Source organism: Solenopsis invicta, chromosome 15 (genome assembly GCF_016802725.1).
Source record: "Solenopsis invicta isolate M01_SB chromosome 15, UNIL_Sinv_3.0, whole genome shotgun sequence".
In the NCBI taxonomy this organism is placed as follows: Eukaryota; Metazoa; Arthropoda; class Insecta; order Hymenoptera; family Formicidae; genus Solenopsis; species Solenopsis invicta.
The window spans coordinates 1,409,817-1,428,426 of record NC_052678.1 but is presented as its reverse complement, the minus strand read 5'-3'; the positions used below and the strand labels follow the sequence as shown (position 1 = coordinate 1,428,426).

Below are 18,610 nucleotides of genomic sequence, written 5' to 3'. Positions count from 1 at the left end.
CTCGGCTGAGGAGTCAGGAGCCTTAAAGGAAATTTAAAACATGTATGTAATGCTTATTTGAAACCTTATAACCTTAAAATGTCATAAAACTCATATGTTATAAATACATTCATTCTTTTTTTTCAATCGGCTCAACTGACAACACATACGCACTAACACACGCGTCGGAGCCATTTTCTTGTTGGGCAAGATGGCCGAATCCGGAAATCCTGCCGGATACAGCTATTCATCCGAACTTAGCGATTTAGGTTTAGTATAGATATCTATGAAATTTAAGAAACATTTTTATCGCTTCTTATTTTTATTGGATACATTGTTTATGTAGTAAAAAATAAAACTAACAGCTCACAATCGACAAGCTGGCGCACATCGAAGATATTGCTCTCACGTATCGCTTTCTCTGGATTTGTTGCAGTGGACGCGATGTTTATGAATCGCGTGTACATAACATCGACTGTATCAATGATTCTAACCAAGTGCTCAAACATTAAAGCGATACACTCATATAGATTTGAACATACGGCGTAGCGTCGATTCAATCATCGTCACGTACACGTTTGAAGATTCGAGACGTATGAGCCTAACGTTATTCATCGCACTAACTCTGATCGTTAACGGTCCGACGCTTATAAAATTATTCTTGTAGTCATTTTGAAGCATATTGGAAATATTCTATCGACGCTCGTAAAGTCCTTTCCACGTTTCGAGTGACAGTATCAGTTCTCATCCTTGATGTTCTCCTATGGCGATCTCCATATAACTCGGTGGACCAACATTAATTCCAATCTCCAAAAACTTGTAACTCGTAGCTGTCAAAACGTAACGTCTGCTCAATAAGCGTACGATGTTCCGACAAATGGTATAGAAGAAAAAAAAAAATAAAGTTACTTGCATAACGTTGCATAAACGCTGTATAGAATATCGAAACTTACTTATTGCATTCCTTCTTTGCTTCGCCAATGTACAATGTATTACTTTTCTCGGTAAAGTACATTGCGAATTGTTCGTTCGAGCCTCTGATGCAATACTGATGTCGCAAGAAATTATGATGTTTCTTTAAAGATTAATGCTTCTGCATTTTTAAAAAAGAGAGGAGGCTTTTCCCTCTTTCAACAATTCATCATTGTCGTTATTGCTTGAACATGTCACGACACGTTTTCGTAATCCTGCAACGTTGTTCAGGAACAAAACGTTAAACATAACCCTAGTAGCACAAAATATTGGTTCAATATTGAGAAATAATGTAAACCTAATATTCTATATTGGGTGTGAATTGATTTTCAGTATTGGTCCAATATTGCAGATTATGATATCGACTTATTTAACCAATCTTGAAGTTGCAATATCGGTCCAATATTGAAAAATCATGTCAATCCAATATTATCTATTGGATGTGAATTGATTTTTAATATTGGTCCAATATTGCAAAGTATGATATCGACCCTTATTTAACCAATATTGAAAAAAAAAGATACGATATTATATATTGGTTGTGCATTTGGGTTTTCAACATTGGTCTAATATTAGAAGGTTGACACTTTAACCAATATTAGTCGAATTTTTTTTTTAACCTAAGCGGTCACCCGCTTATCCATGGATGGGTATCCAACTCGCGACTCCGGTGAACGTTGCTTGACCTGTGTGATCGCTGCGAACTGATCCCTCGTGATGACCTGTGAACACTTTGTGCTGATACGTGTATATAACTGGTAGATCAGGTCAATATACGTTATCGAAAAAATGGAATATGTATAATTAAAGCACATTATTTATATAAACAAATATAAAATTATAGTTTTTTTACTAATTTCACAAATGCGGAATAGTATCTGGAATAACTTTTCTGTTATTTATTTGAGTAAGAATGCAATTAGAAAATATATGTCAATATAATACAAATTAAATATAAAAAATTTTTATAAAAAATTTTTATAAAAAAAAAGTTTTTTTTAACAATTGAAAAATATTGTTTGCTCATTGGAATGTAGATTGAGGTTTCTTCATTTATGTACCTATTTCGTTTATTGATAATATTTACAATACAATTATTGACTAGTAACATTGGCAGCACATTAATATTTCTTTTATAACCAACATTCGCTTTAGATTTGGAAATCTTGACCAATAATGCGCTTCCAATATAAGTGCAATAATGTACAATTGTTGACTCGTAATATTGGCAGTACATTACCGTTTCTTTAATAAACAATATTCGCTTTACATTGGCAAATCTTGGCCAATGCACCTTCAATGTAAATGCAATATTTTTTATTAATTAGCGAGCAATATTACAAGTACATGTGCAATTGATTTTATGACCAATATTGGCTCTTCATTGGGAAATATTGGCCAATGTACTTCTAACATAACCAATGTTTCGCCAATGTTAACCAATGTAAAGCCAATGTACTGCGCTACTAGGGAACGTACATGACGTATGTACATGAAACATGAAACGTGAAACGTGTACAAACGTTTTTTTCGAGAATGAATGCTTCTGCATTTTTTAAAGGAGAGTGGAGACTTCTCCCTCAATTCAATAATTTTATCATCATCCTCGTTATCGCTTGAATATGTCACGACACGTTTTCGCGGTTCGGCAAATGTAACGTACATGATGTACATGAGACATGAAACATAAAACGTGTAGAAACGCTAAACAAAATATAAAAAACAAATATGAAACATGAAATAACGTTAAACAAAACATTAAAAAAACGTAGATGAAACATGAAAAACGTAAAAAATCGTATAAGAATGTTAAATAAAACGTGAAAAAAAAATATATAAAACATGAAACGCTCACGGTAATGAGATGCTGTCCATCGTAGAGGAACTTCGCGAAGTTGGCATCATATTATGAACGATATAAATGTATACATTAAAAAAATATATATGAATGATTATAAATACTTTTTTTCTTTTTTGCCTTTGTCCTCGGTATACAATTATTAAATTTGTAAACGTGTATAAGAATTATAAGATATCGCATATGCAATGTGAGGTATAACAATTATAAATACATTTGATATAAAAGTACACGTACGAAATAAATTACAAAAAATATGTTTAATGAAAAATATATAGTACTCATTAATACAAAATACGTATAGTAAATAATACTTATAAAGACTTATATTGCTTCGTACATATAAAACTATAAAATGTAAAAAGAATACCTGCCAATGTCCCCAAATAACATTGTTGTTGAATCTGATATGACATACCATATGACATACCATTTATCATTATCGTCATCATCATATGGAACAATGGAACAATAGTGGCAGTAGCAGGTGGCGGCGGCGGCGGCGGCGGTGGTAAGTTTTACAAGAGTTTATTTTTATTATTTTTTCCCCGTTTTTTTCGCGAGGCGGCGGGCGCAGGCGGTGACGACAACGACGGCCGCGACGGCGACGGAGGCGGCGGCGACGGCGGCGGCGGCGACAGTGGTAACGATGGCGGCGGTGGCGGATTTATTGGATTTCTTGCTTTTTGAATCAGACTCAAGCGATCTTCTATCTTGATCATGTTCCTAAAGAAATATTGTTCTTAAGAAATCTTTGATAAGTTGTAGGATCAATTACCGTGTACAAGAACATGACAAATTTTAGTATTCGCTTTATTAAGTTAACCGCTTCGACAGCTATTTCAATGAAAAACCCTCTACGTATGTACGAATAACCTTTGTTGTTTAAGTGCATTATTATTTTTATCTTCTATTTTTCTTAACTCTTTGATAAATGGTATTGTGACATGTGGAGCGATGAAAACTGAAGAAAGAATGCTAGATATAAATGGGTTTTTAGTTTTCCTGTCTATACTCACGATTGTAATTCCTTTGCGAGGATGTTCTTTCGAGTGGTTGGAGACATTTTGGTAAACTTGGTTCCTTGGATGAAAACCTATATTATATATCTGTATTAATTTTCTATTAATAACGTTCATTTTTTTTTAATGAAAAACAGGATTTATTGCACAACCCTCTCTATTAAATTTTTAAAAATATTTCTCTATTTTTAGCGGATATTCTGATCTTTATCAGTACGGTCTTAAGAGAATTAATTATATTTATATGCGTAACTGATCACTTATCTGTTTTTTCATCTGGTTTATCAAAAATACATATGCATTTTACGTTTTACATTCTGTTTATAATATGCGATTTATACAATACTCTTTCATTAAAAGAATATATCATTTGATACAAGAATATTCTTGATATTTTATAAGTACATACATGCATAAATTCAAACAAAGTTTCTTTCGACGTAAATTATCTTGCTTAGAATATTTTACTTTTATACATTAATGAACAAATGTTTAATTTTTTGATCGTTCAAAAGACATTTAAACAGCTGTATAAATTTCAAAGTGTTTTACCATGTTTCATAACGGTAAACAATTAATTTGCCTTGCATATTTTTAGCGATACAATTTTAAATAATTTATATTATTATATAAAAAATGATTTAATACAGTATACTGATTTAATATTTTATAGTATGATATATTTATATGAAAAATACAACAAAATGCATTGCTGTTACTTGTTATTCTTTGATACGCAATGGTGAATAATAATACCAATAATACTAATAATAATACGTCGTCAATCATGATTTCACTCGATGGACTTTTTGAATCACGAAAATCACAGCTGTTTGATGATGGATCGGCGCAAACGCGGCGTGAGAGATTTGCTGACGACGTCGAAATTACTCAAGGGGAAAATGATGCAAGATAAAACTTGTGTCGTGAGTCTCGATTTATTCTGTTCCAAGAGTTAAAGACGACTGACTGTTTCACAGGCAGCAGCGATTTAGGAAAAGTCGGTACAGAGAGAGGGGGGTACAATGAAAATTTTCGAATATGTTAGGATTTATGAGTCATAAACAAAAGCGAAATCTGTAGAAAAGGAGATTTTAGAACATATACTACATGTTGTAAGAAGGAGACAAAGGGAAAATCAGAACGAATTAGCTGAAAGCTGGTATGGACAGGTATATGTTGAATATATGTACGGAAAACATTCGAGATCGGTTTGACTTGAAATTATATACAGAGAATATTCTAAAATATTCTAGAATATTCTAGATCCAACAAGAAATAACTACTAGTATGTATATTATTAATTTGCTTGTAAAAAACGGAAAAGTTAGACAATCCTCTGTTCAAATATCATCAATTATATGTCACATAATGTCTGACTGTATCAATGTAGTATCCCACATTCAATTATAGTTTTGCTTCGTAAGCAAGAGAGGATGTGGAATGGACCTCGTTTCGCGTGGCATGTTACGAACTCGTGTGGAACAGAACAATTATAGACTTCGTTTCATTCCGTACGCAGAGAGAAAGGGAGTATGAGGTGAATCTCGCTTCGTGTGGAACGTCGTAAATCCGTGTATAACAATTTAATTATAGTGGAATGTTATTAAACATTTTTTGTTGATAACTTTTTAATAAAGTGCGACCGTCATCTAAAACTTTTTGAGAGTTAGTCAAAACTGTGACCTTGATAATATATCAAAGTTACCAGAGGCTACTGCTTTTTTATACATTTTTATCATGAATATTTAGAGTAATATTTTATACATATTTCATAAATATTTTTATGTTATATTTAGCGTAAATCTTTATAATCTGTTTAATTTAAATCTAAGATTAGAAAAAAATGTTTTTAAAATATTTTCGTAAATATTTATAAAATACCCATGTAATTACTATAAATATTTTGTAAATTTTTTGATAAATATTGTGTGCTGTCTGTGAGTTTAAGTTTTGACAACGAGAAAAAATTATAAAGAGTCAAGTCTGGCGAATATGATGCTTGAGGAATAATATTTGTTGAATTTTTTGGTCAAAAAGAAACGTACCAGCATTGATGAGGGAGATGGTACATTATCATGATACAGAATCTTGGAAATCGCAGCCTTTCTTTAACATGTTAAGGGTTTCATTACAAGAAATTCGGAGACATAAAGTTTGAGACAAATTCTGTTCTTAACTTTCTTTTGACATTGTAAATATTATGCCAAAATTTAATTAACATAAACAATTGCCGTGAACAAACTAATTAATACACGGCATTGAAATTCTAGTACAGTTATGCTAACTTAGCGGCAAAAAGGAATTTCAATTTCAATTTAATTGTTGCGTTTAAAAATAGATTATTTAAAAAATTTATTGAGCAGAAGGTATACAACCACTATATGCATGTGTGTATGTAGACCAGTGGTTCTTAACCGGTGATGCGCGCACCCCTGGGGGTGCGGAAAAGCATTTCTGGGGATGCGAGAGACGTTTCTAGATTCTCAATAGTAACAATCGTCTAACCGCTAAAAAAAACTATAATAAAACTAATACAAGAAAAACAACAACAGTGTAACTATTAATTTAGAATTTCAAATAGTTTTATGTAAATGTTTTCTACATAATGTGCATATATGTATATTTTTGTATTTTTTTAATAAATAATTTGTCTTGCAATAAATTTATTTTTTATGTTCCAAAAAAACATTTTTCAAGGGGGTGCGAAAATGTATTTTTCGATTAAAAGGGGTGCGGGTCACTAAAAAGGTTAAGAACCACTGATGTAGACATAAATATTTATCGATTAGATAAATTATCACAAAATTTATCTGACGGTGAAATAACCGACCTTTAACCTTCTTTTGTAAAAACATAAAAAAATTTAATATAAAATTTGTTGATTACATTATTATTTGTTGATTACATTATTATTATCTAAAAAAATTGATAAAAAGATTAACATTAGTTGTATTTGACTTTTTTAAAATATTGTTAGCATGCACAATACAAGATGAAATTTGTTTTTGTCTATTTATGTCGTCTCATTTCTTATTAATTTCATATTTTTGTCACTAAATGTTACTTATATTGAATAAAAATATAAAATATTGATGAAGTACGATTTAGATAATCGGTACACATTGAGCAACTCTTCCCTGTATACACAAACTGAAATGATGTAATAATAAATACGTGAAAAAATGAAAAACATGAAACAAATATTGATAACTGGATGTATTTCTAGGACTGCTGGCGACGGCTAAAGGATTGGTGGCGGGAAATATGACCATCACGTTAGTTGACAATCAAGTCATTGATTGCACGATACCAGGTGGTGTGCAGATTCCACAAATTATTTCGAACGTGACTTCTATTCGTGCAAAAGCCGAGTTTGTTTTGGTAATTGAGAAGGATACGATCTTCCAAAAGTTGCTCGAGGAAAACTGCTGTCGCATCTTAAGATGCATTTTAGTGACGGGAAAGGGTTATCCGGATGTAGCTACGAGGATGCTGGTCAAGATGCTATCCGAGAAGTTGAACTTACCAGTTTATATAGTCGTAGACGCGGATCCTTTCGGCATAGAGATTATGTTAATTTATCGGTAATTTAACAGAAATTGCTATTATCATTTTTTGTTAAGATTGACAAAATTGCGCATTTTTCGGATGAAATCCAAAGCAATGGAAAAAAACCAGTATTTTCCTGAAAAAAAACCGTGAAAACTGATTTTTTCTTAAAAAGTAATAAAATAAATGCAAGAAAAAAATTAATTTTACTGTAGCATTTGAAAATTTAGCTAGATACAGAGCAGAAAATTTTATTGAGCCATTGAAATAATGTAGGACGTCCATGCATAATAATATTGTTGTTAGCAGTGTACATTCTAGCAACCAAGTTAAATATCCGATACAATTTTTTAAATGGTTTATTATAATTATTTTCAGAACTGCATTTCGGCGAAAGCCTTTCCATGTAGAAAATAATGAGTGTTGTCAATGAAACAGGTTTTTCAATTTAAAATTTATATTTGAAATAAATATCCGTAATTATTAATTGGTGATCAAATAGCAAATGAAAAACCTTTTTGTTACAAGATGTTGAATAGTAAATGCGAATCAAATCTAGATTAATTAAAAATTTAAATTTTTATTATTATGTTTTATTCATTAAACTTACCATAAAAGTTAACAAAATATAGTAAATTTGCGCATCTTTAAAATTTTTGTTTGAAAAACGCATTTTATATAATTTGAATTGAGAAAAGTCTTATCATTATAACATTTTGTTTTTCTTTGAACCAGTAATTATGATAATAGTGATTAATACAATTTATTAATTAAAGCAAAAGTACAATCTAATTTCTATCTAATACAGTAAATTGGTAAAAATTGTAAAAATAATTAAGGCTCAGTAACAAAATATTTTTGCTTTAATTAATAAATTGTATTAATTACTATTATCATAATCACTGGTTTAAAGAGAAACGAAACGTTGCAATAATAAAGTCTTTTCTAAATTCAAATTACATTTTTAAAACAAAAACTTTAAAGATACGCAAATGTTATTATATTTTGTTAACTTTTATGTTAGAATTCAGGATAGTAAAAATTAAAATTTATTACGGTTTTTTTTCACTGGATTTTTCCGGCTAGTTCTACTGTTATTAGTCTCTTTTTCTTATATCAAAGAAAAGAATACGAGTTTTATGATTTTAGCAGTTTATCATAATCTTTCTCGTTACAAAAATTAAATATGTTATAATTTACATTATATTTTAGTCACATGTTAGTCTGATTTTTATTCGAGGAAAATGTTCCGCTTCTATATATATATATATATTTTTTTTTTTTATTACACTGGGTTTCTGCAGTTTCGGCTCATCAACACTTCGTAAAGTAAACGAGAGTTTGGCTTGTCCTAACGCACGTTGGCTTGGAATCCATCCCTCGGAACTGATTGCTATAGGAGCGAAAACAATTCCGCTCACCGAAGCCGATCTCGTAAAATTGAGATCCATCGAAGCCCGGGGTTACGTAAACGAAGCGATATCGAAGCAGCTGAGCATATTGCGGAAAGGCAAGGCGGAAATAGAGGCGGTGTCTTCCTTCTCAAAGAATTTTCTTACGGAGACATATTTATCTTACAAAATAGATGGCCAGGATTATATTTAAAGCATCATTTCTGTTTGAGAAATTTAGTAAGAAAATGTTTAATTGAAATTATTTCTATAAAATTTATTATTTTATTTCCGCGTTTTTCTCATTAAAGGTGACACAAAAGAAAGCATTCAATTGGAGTTTGTAACAAATACAAATATATGTGTTACTTCAAACAACTTCTTGTGATTCTGGTGTTGAGCCATGCTTCCGGTTGAACAAATTTTTCAAAGAAGTTTCCGTTACTGTCCTCTTCTAACGTTATAAGCTGTGGACTTTTATGAAACGAGCCTAGATATATAATACTGTCGCGTGATGACCGTCTCGATGGGATGAGAGATTTGATCAGATCCGTCGTTTCTATCTTACTTTTCCAACTTTTCGAACGCGTCTCGTATGGATGCTCGTGCAGCCTTGAATATAAAGTTTCGAACATCCTTCAAGCAACGCGCACTGCAGAGAAAACTTTGGTGGAAAAATTTTACTGAAATTTTGTTAAAATTTTACTAAATATTTCAATAAAATTGCTTATTTGTTGAAATTTTGCTGCAATTTTACTGAAATAACTTTTTTCAGCAAAAATAGTGAAAAAATCACTGAAATTGAACTTCACAAATTTTTTTAAAAGCTAACTGGAATTTCTTTGACACCTTTGCTAAAAATATTTTTTATTTAAATTGTTGAACGTTTGCTGAAATTTCTGTGAAATTTCTCTAAAAATTCTTCTAAAAATTTAAGATTTCTTTGAAAATATATTGTTTCTCTAACATTTCGCTGAAAGTATTACGAAATACTGTTAAAATATGCGAAAATTGGAAGTCGCAGAAGTTGTTCAATCGAGCAACGTGACATGGCTGTTGGACACGGATGTTCTGTATTTCTCGTCAGTAAAAATTTCAGCGTACATGTAGAATAAATTTTGAACAATACAATCCATTTTATAAAAAAAATTTTTTAAAGTGAATCTCCAAAATTGAACTCCATCCGAGACAAAATTTTGTATATAACTATATGTGAAAACATTTTTTTCGGGCAGAGTAAAAGAAAATAAAGCAATTTGAACAGTTTTATTAAAATTTGTTTAAATTTAAAGTAAATTAAAATTTTTATGACTACTTCAATATTAAAATTATAATAAAATTATGCTAAATTTCATTAAAATTTTGCTGAAAAGTGTTCCAAAACGTGGAATAATATCAGAAAATTTTTAGTAAGGTCACAGTTCACAGTTAATTTTTCGAAAAAATTTCTCCACCAGGGAAGATATTTCAATAAAATTATATTTACCGATTCTTCGAGTAATTGATGGTTCTGTGTTCGTGAAAGTTTTCTTGTTTTGAACGATCCGTGAAAATCGTGCTTTTTCTTTTTCTCGAACGACGAGAAACCATAATTTCTTAGGTCGGAACGTCTCGGATTATTGAGCGCTGTCAAAAATTCGCCAAATACGCAACGTTGAGGAAGAATTAAGAATACTTCAGATAATATAACAGTTTATTGAAAACACTTTATCCGCCCGTTATCCGGGCCGAGCTTCGCTGATATTAAAAAACGCAGAATCTTAATAACATGATTATTTCGTGGATGTTACGTGGAAGGTTACTTGGACATCTGCGAAATCGGCGGCGCGTTAGTCACAAACGAAGTTAACCGTAATCGCTTTTGAAAATTCGATAGAGTTCTTGATCTTCACGGTTACTTGTCAATCTGTCGATTTACAGAATATATTTGAAATATGTTTTAATAAACTTTGATAACTAAAATAAAATAAAAGTGCGAATAAATTTTGCCAAAATTATAAATTTTAAAACTACTTATTCAACAGTAAATTTCTTAGATACAATTTAAAAAGTTAGCAGTTCTTTTGATACTAATAAAATATATCTATAAAAAATAAAAAGTAAATTGAATTTTGATTTAATCAACCCTCATTGTAGCCACTGAAAATTCATCGCTTACTTTTTCCCACATTACCATCGGTATGAGCGTTGATTGGCCGATTTCGTGGATGTTTCTGGTGCAGGTCCGTGCGAATATCGCCAAAAATCGAGTAGAAATAACTTTCCGTGCCTGTTCCGCGTTATGAATCGAAGGCGAGTATCGATCGAGCAGTCCGAACGACATCAGTGGCTGTCGTGTGGAACGCGTATCGAGCATTTCGATGAAATGGATATAAAAAACAATCTTTCGAGACTGCCGGACATGCCTCCGAGCGGACACAGACGCGTTTGGAGCTACAAATCGACAAATTTTGAAAAAAAGCGCTACTTGTCTTCGAGAAGTCAATTTGCTCTCTGCTGTTAGCTGTCGTTGATCGTCAAACGGTTCAAGATCGTAATTTCCTATTCCTCAACCTCAAATATGGAGAAAAAGAGACAAAAAAATGTGTAAATTATCTGAAATTTATATTTCTCTTAACAATCATCACAGATTCTTATGGATAAAATGTCGTATATTTATTCTTTCTGTGCGAAATCAGTGAATATATTATATAACATGTTTTTTTTTTATTTAGCCATGGTGAAAATTTTTCTCTAAATTTTTGTACAAAATATAACACTTTTTTAAAAAATACTGAAAAAAGTTCTACTTTTTCAAAATTTTTTATATATGTGAACTATGAAATATTCTAAGATTTATATTAAAAAATTTGAAAATTATCCTAAAAAGTTTGAAAAATTCTGAATTTCTAAAATTTTCTAAAAATTCTGAAAAACAAATGAAAAAATTGTCAGGATTACAAAATTTTTCAGATTTTTTATGTAACTTTTAGGATTTTTTAGAATTTTTACATGACTAAAATTTTTTAGAAAATTTTTCAGACTTTTTTAAATAAACCTTAAAACATTTTATAATTCACATATATGAAAAATTTTGAGAATAAATGTATATTTTCTCAGTATTCCTTGAAGATGTTTTGTTTTATACAAAAGTTTTGAGAAAAATTTTCATCAGAGTAAACTGCCAAGTTTAATTAACCCTTTTGTGCCTGGTGGATCATATATATCTCAATTCTTTAAAAAGTATATTCATATTTGCGTCAAAAATAAAAATAGTAAACTTCTTTTTGGGGTCATTTTAAAAATAAAAAATAGGACTTTTCACAAAAAAACTCAACACCTTTAATGAGTTTCATCTCTTAATCTCTACACCTTGGCAAATACTCCCAAAATGAAGTCATAGTGAAAAATACATATATCTTCCACAAAAATTGAAATAATTCTTTCTGGACTCATTTTGTAAGTCAACGTAAGAATTGTATGGTAAAAACGCTACTTAATTTCAAAATAATGGATTCAATATGGTGTATTAAAATTTTATAAGTTTTGTTATACGCAAGTAAGTTGATATATATATATATAGATTTTTGGGATCGCTGGTGACGAATCTGCAGTAAAATTTCAAATCTTTTTAAATAGCGTATCCAATTCAACGAATCAAAATGCTAAATTTTGTTGAATTTGAGTGAAACTTATTTTGAGCCGCCATTTAAAATTTTGAAATTTTAACTAAATATATATTTATATTGCTGAAAAATCTTTAGTGAGATGTGAATTAGATGCCAATTACTCGTAGAAAAAAATCAGGCACGAAAGAGTTAACACGTTCTGTTTGACGATCGTTTCGATCGGTCGATCGACCTGTACGACGAATGTACTTAATTCGCATTAATTTATTCATGCGTTCGCACGGCCCAATCCTTATATTGACTTCCGCGTGAGAAAGTTATCTGTTTCTTTTAATATATTGCGTGTATATGTGTATGTTTGCGTGTATTTTTACGTATGCCCATACGAGTGTATTTTTTCATTGCATTTCTTTTACGTTTTTTTTTCTTTTTAGCGGCGATAATACGTTACCAAAAGCTATAGATACCCTTATGCGCTGCTACCAAGGATTCTCAGTTGCGATTAATTTCATATTTCGCATGCTTGTGTTGCGTGCCTGTCTTCGTGATAATCTTTTTTTTTTCCTCCGGTGCGCGCCCTATACTTACATTTAACGCGATTTGCCTCATTTTCTGCCGTTATTATAGTTAATAATTGATTGTGATTTACACACTCACACAGTCTCTCGCTCTCATTCGCACTACCATTATTATTCCTCCTCCCCCTCCCTAATCTTTCTCCCTGTAGCTCTCTCGCATTTCCAATCGATCGATCAGTCACTCTTTCTCCCGCTTCTTGGGATCGAACAATTCGCGTTTCGATCGCTCGCGTTATATTTATTCGGGAATAAATGGAAGCGATATTTTGTTGACAACGAACATTTTGTTTCACTACGAACGACCATTCATTTGTCGCGAAATGGAGGAATCCGATTAAATACATAACGCTTGTTGCGCATTGCACGTAAATATTGCACGTTAATTTCATTGAAAGATTCGTTACAGCCATCTGATTTTCAATGTTTAACATCGAGAGATAGCGAGAGAAGATTGGAGCAAATCCTCCGTAAAGGATAAATCCATTCAACGTAAAATTTTTTCTGAGGCCTCCATTGCGCGTTACATCTTTGTACTTTCTACAGTCGACAGCGGGCACATCATCTCGACCTAACGACCCTTCGCATCTATAATACTTTTATCCTCGCAAAAATCGCTCTCGCGAAGACCTCTCGGTCGCGACAGTTTAGCAATGCTAGACTTCGTCGCGGTTTACAATGCGCCCGAACCACAGCGATCATTCACGAGTATTCATTAAAATTATTAATTTTCTCTTCTCTCCGTTTCTATTTATTATCGTTTGATTAGTTGCACTAGCCTTGATTGTCGGCATTTAAGGGCTGCTGGTACATGCAGCATACACATAATGACGTGCGTCACTTCCTCGTCTGAGCGCGCCTCTTCTCTAATTAACATTCGGACTCGTAAGATTATCTTTTCTTTATTTTCGAGCTAGAAATTATATTGACATATGATCTTAAACGTTATCTGCGATTTAATAGAATTTTTATAACGAAACCATTTAACATTTTTTTAGCTACAAAACGCATTCTGCAATTAATGTAATTAAGATATATTGTATCAAATTGTAGTAATATTTCCCATAAATATCTTAAATAAATCAATAACGCTATTCAACAAAAAAAATCACTTTTCTCTCCAAAGAGCTACAGTACGTATCTTGAAGATTTTATCGCGCTAAATATGATGTCAAAATTCGTAACTCGACAGGATTAAATTTTGATAAATTAGGATAAAGTAGATCAAATATGGTGTTTTGAAAATTTTTTATGACAAAAGAAATTTGTCCCTAAATAAAACCAACGATATCTGAAAATAGAATTTAAGATCTTTTAAATAAATTTTAATTTATCATCGTTTTCGTGAAGTTATTGACACGTATTTAAATTTTAGACTTTCTGTATCTACAGCACAAGAAAAAGACAAATACATACTTTAAATACATTTCTCTAAGTTAATAAGGTAAAGTAAGCACTATTGTCGTAAATCCAAAAGACAAACATTTTCAAACATTTCAAACTTACAGACACTCATAACAAATAAACAATTATAAGGATTGCTTAGGAAGCGTTTTGCGTTGGTTCTGTTATTTTGAATTGACAATTTTGTGTAACAGCATTGTGTATCACTCAAAATCTGTACATGGAACTACTCTTTACGTCTAAATTCGAATCACCATTATTTATTTATTGCTATTTATTAGAGATATGAATCAAGCACTTATAAAGTTGAATCAAATCGAATTTTTAATAGTTTAGTAGAAAGTTTTGAAAATCGACAAAAAATTAGACATGATAATTGATGCGCTCTGATAGCAAATTGGTTACGCGGGAGATATAAATAAAGCAGTAAAAGTAGGCAATTGATTCGATAATTCAAAATACTTGAATTATTCGAAATTAAATGATTCGAAACTTTGGATTCGAAAAGAAATCGAATACACTGTGATTCGATTCAAATTCGAACTATTCGCACACCTCTACCATATATTTAAGTATATATTTGTTTTTCTTGTATTGTAAATTATATATAAAGTCTAAAATTCAAAACCACATTTTCATGAAAATATGTCATACAATCATGAAAATTTGTTTGAAAGCTTTTGTATTGAATTCTTAGATACGGTGAACTTTATTGGAAACAAGTTTTTTTTGTCATGGAAAAAAATTAAAAATAACTAAAATTTTTATTTTTTTGCCTATTTTACTCCAATTTACTCTAAATTTTGAAGTGCAATGCAAAATTCTGACAATGACATTGTATTAAGCCAAAAAATCTTTATAGTTATGCTATGACATTACGGAAAGAATTTTAATGTTGAACAATATAATATGTAGTACAACAAGTCACAAATTATTCATAAATTTTAAAAAAATCTTATTTTGTTAAAGATATATGAACAGAAAACTTCTACAAGTCTTAAAAATTCTTTTAAAAACGAATGAATCGCATTGTCAAATTGTAAGGCAATAACTCTCGAAGTTTTCACGTTTCGATTTTTGAAATCTGTGTAAAACGCATATCGTAAAAACATCGACGTTACCGCAGATACTTCCGAGACGTTTTACGAGCCCTGTTACTCTTCAACGACGTCACGTTCATAAGGTTTCCGAGCGTTCGCTTTTACAATAGTGGAGCAGCGAAGTCAGTTATATGTGACAATAAGCGTACGATGTCTCGCCATATTTTGTCTTTCACTGTTCCACCTGAAAGAACGGGTAAGCAAACAGGCACTCGGGAGCCTTGACATCGTATATGCCGATCGCGCCTGATCGATGATCGACAGCTAGACCCGACGATTGTAAGTATATCGTCTGTTTAGTGTAGTCGTTCATCCATTCGGGGTCGATCGATGTATCTCGAAGAGGTATACAATGAATATCTGATACCTGCACCTTTGACGAGATCCGAGTTCACACGTCTGCTCTGTGACGAGCATATTTTCGTAAATCTTGTCGAAAATCGGTTATTTAAAAAGAAATGATATCGCTCCTCTTTCTCTCTCTATCTACGAATCACTCGTGATTCGTGCAAACGCTTGCGCGGGACCTCGTCGAAGGTGCTTCGCATTTCTCCTGGGTGTATATATATGTACAAATATTCAAAATTCAAACGGACAGGGAGAAGGGGGAGGGGCGGGTCGAGATGGAGGGATTACTAGGGATTTGTATGGAACAATTTCTTACGCGTGTAACATTATGACATAGAACTAGGCGCCAAGCTGTACAACACAAAACTCACAGTAGCTGTCTCCGGATTTCTATAATGGCAAATATATGTCGATGCTTGTGGACGAACGTCACCGCATAGGCGTACATACTTTTTTCTCCGTTTAAAATCGGGGAGGCACCAGTGACGTAGCTAGAAAAAAAGGAGAACGTGTAAGACGGAAGCTTGCAAACTTTTTCTCCCGAACACACGTAACTCGACTCGGGAGACCTTAGATACTCCGGCATGCTCAGTCCCGCCGTAAACATCAAATTGCAGTCCGCGCAGAGCCGCGGTCCCCCGTACCGAGACGTATCCCAGACAACACACAAGCTTGCAGTAACATTGTTGCAACGTTGCAACGATGCATATTGCAATGCAATGTTGCAACGATATTACAAAGATTTTTTTGCAACATTACTTGTATCAATATTGCCGCAACGTTTCAAATATATTGTAAAAAATAATGTTTTCTGCTTCATCCGCGAGCAGAACGTGCCACCATTTTGTTTCTTGTCATTAAAAAATTACACAAAATAAAGTAGCCTTACAAGATTTTTAATTGACTTTTTAATTACTTCACCCACATTTTTCATCTACATGAAATGGTTGCTTGAAAGGATAAAACTTTAAAATTTAAAAAGGAATTATATTTTAGTCGTAAAACTTTTTGTTTTTTTTATGTAAAAATTAATTCAAGAACATATTCCTAGAAATGATATGTCAAAATCTTCCTAACAGCACAAGATATCATATGAATATTCTAGAATATTCTAGATATCGCACGAACATTCGCACAATATCGTGATATTGTGCGTATATTTATAAAATATCACAATATTCGTTCGATATTTTGTGCTGTTAGAGGTGTTAATACTATTATAAAATATTATCAGAAACATCAAAATACATTATATTGTTGCAATATTTCTAAAAACATTTATCATTAATGTAAAGTAATTACCATTACTGTCTACAGATATTTTATCATTACTGTCAAGTTGTTGCAATATTGCAACATTTCATAATGCTTTTACAACGTTAGAAACTTGCAAATATTTTGCAATGTTACTGCAATCTTTTTGTGTTGTACGGGATTTTATTGGAGTTATTCGAGCATTGTGATTCGATAAATTCTGTCTGGAAAGTAGGGACACAAAGAAAAGTGCAAGTTTGCAGACTCCCAATAAGCTCTGTACGTTGAAGTGTTATTACATTCTGTATTAATCTCGCCTGTATTAATCGCTCGCTACGAAATTTCAGGCCTTTCCTAGGTGAGCGTCCTTGGGACTTGGAACACAGCAAGACGTTAATGATGAGCTCGCAAACGCTCGGCGTCGATTTTATAACGTTGTCCCAATGGCGCTATGCGCACGACGGATTTGCAAGCTGTCGATAAGCTCCGCATGTAGTAATTCGGTCTCTGCGCTTTCGAACACATGCCTCATTTTCTTCGTCCGCTTCGACTTCACGACACGTATGCGCATTCTTCGAACAAGCCGCTCGCGCTATTCGATGAAAATTCACGTTGTCTGACAAATCATGGGGCTATCTACGCGTTGAATTTGCGCAGGAAACGCGAGCAGCGTCAATAATGTATAAAAATTCTGTGAAGCAGAAGGCGATCCGTCGCTCCTCGTTCTCGTCGGATGTCCTTCGTTTGATTTCTGTATTCTCTCCCGATATAAGTATCGCTAGAAGCCAAAGTTGGTAAAATCATGTTTAAAAAGAAAACATTGTATTTTTTGTTTAATACACGTTTTTAATGTTTTAAACATTATGTACATAAAACATGTTTAAAACATGATTTTTACCAACCCTACTAGAAGCGTATCCAGGGAGAAAATGAGTGATTTTTTCATAGAAGAGAAATTTTTAGGCAAATGATACACATCATATCGATATTGCTCAATACAAATGTCATTTTACTCTCATTCTTCCTCGGTTAATTCAATTTCCACCTTTTTGCCACGTAAACTCGTATATACGCGCGTCAAACGGCGTTTCTACTTTTCTTCGTCTTCTCGGATAAACGATTACTCTCATTCTTTTCGTGTTTCCAATCAATGCCCTGATTTACATCGCTATTCAGGCTCTAAACGAGGAGATTATCCAGTTTACGAATGTAATTGCCGTGATCTCGAGAACGAGTCTCCATATTAACGTCCGTTCTAGATGTATCGGAAATAGACGCACTAGAGACAAGAAAGGATTCTTCGGCTTCAGGCACTAGGAGGCATCCAGGACGAGGCACTCGGTGAGGAAGTGCTCCATGGAACGATAAGCGTGTTCGAGCACACCTTTTAGGGCGTGATCTTCGTCCGCGTAACTCTATTTTAAAAAAGAAAATTACAAATAATTCAAGTTTCATCGATATACCTGTGCTGTTTTTCTTTCACACGCACGCACGCACGCACGCACGCACGCACGCACGCACACACACACACACACACACACACACAC

The 18,610-nt window shown here is 32.5% G+C and overlaps 3 protein-coding genes across 7 annotated transcripts in view; 1 reads left to right on the top strand and 2 right to left on the bottom strand.

Annotated features, from left to right (window-relative positions):
• LOC105201713 (meiotic recombination protein W68) overlaps positions 1-9,022 on the top strand; it is a 122,645-nt gene extending 113,623 nt beyond the window's left edge. Inside the window, exons 6-7 of the mRNA XM_011169868.3 lie at positions 7,061-7,418; positions 8,688-9,022. Of these exons, the coding sequence (XP_011168170.2) occupies positions 7,061-7,418; positions 8,688-8,988 (659 nt within the window). The 3' untranslated portion in view covers positions 8,989-9,022. The remainder of the gene's footprint in view (positions 1-7,060; positions 7,419-8,687) is intronic.
• An 83-nt stretch (positions 9,023-9,105) lies between these two features.
• LOC113004156 lies at positions 9,106-11,573 on the bottom strand. Its single transcript, XM_026136605.2, has 2 exons — positions 10,261-11,573; positions 9,106-9,386 (listed from the first exon to the last, which is right to left on the bottom strand). Exons 1-2 carry the CDS (start codon positions 10,362-10,364, stop codon positions 9,140-9,142), a joined length of 351 nt encoding a protein of 116 aa, XP_025992390.1. The 5' UTR covers positions 10,365-11,573; the 3' UTR covers positions 9,106-9,139.
• Positions 11,574-12,737: 1,164 nt separating this feature from the next.
• LOC105201716 (inactive dipeptidyl peptidase 10) overlaps positions 12,738-18,610 on the bottom strand; it is a 223,509-nt gene continuing 217,636 nt past the window's right edge. For all 5 annotated transcript variants that reach the window (XM_026136608.2, XM_011169870.3, XM_039457865.1 and 2 more), the window contains one exon: positions 12,738-18,478. In XM_026136608.2, coding sequence (XP_025992393.1) covers positions 18,377-18,478 — 102 coding nt within the window. In that variant the 3' untranslated portion in view covers positions 12,738-18,376. The remainder of the gene's footprint in view (positions 18,479-18,610) is intronic.

Bases quoted from the DNA above. Each gene is read 5' to 3' on its own strand.
- LOC113004156 (XM_026136605.2), bottom strand. From the start codon at position 10,364: ATGGTTTCTCGTCGTTCGAGAAAAAGAAAAAGCACGATTTTCACGGAT. The intron at 9,387-10,260 runs GTAAATATAATT...TTTATATTCAAG, and splicing joins ATCAATTACTCGAAGAATCG to GCTGCACGAGCATCCATACG.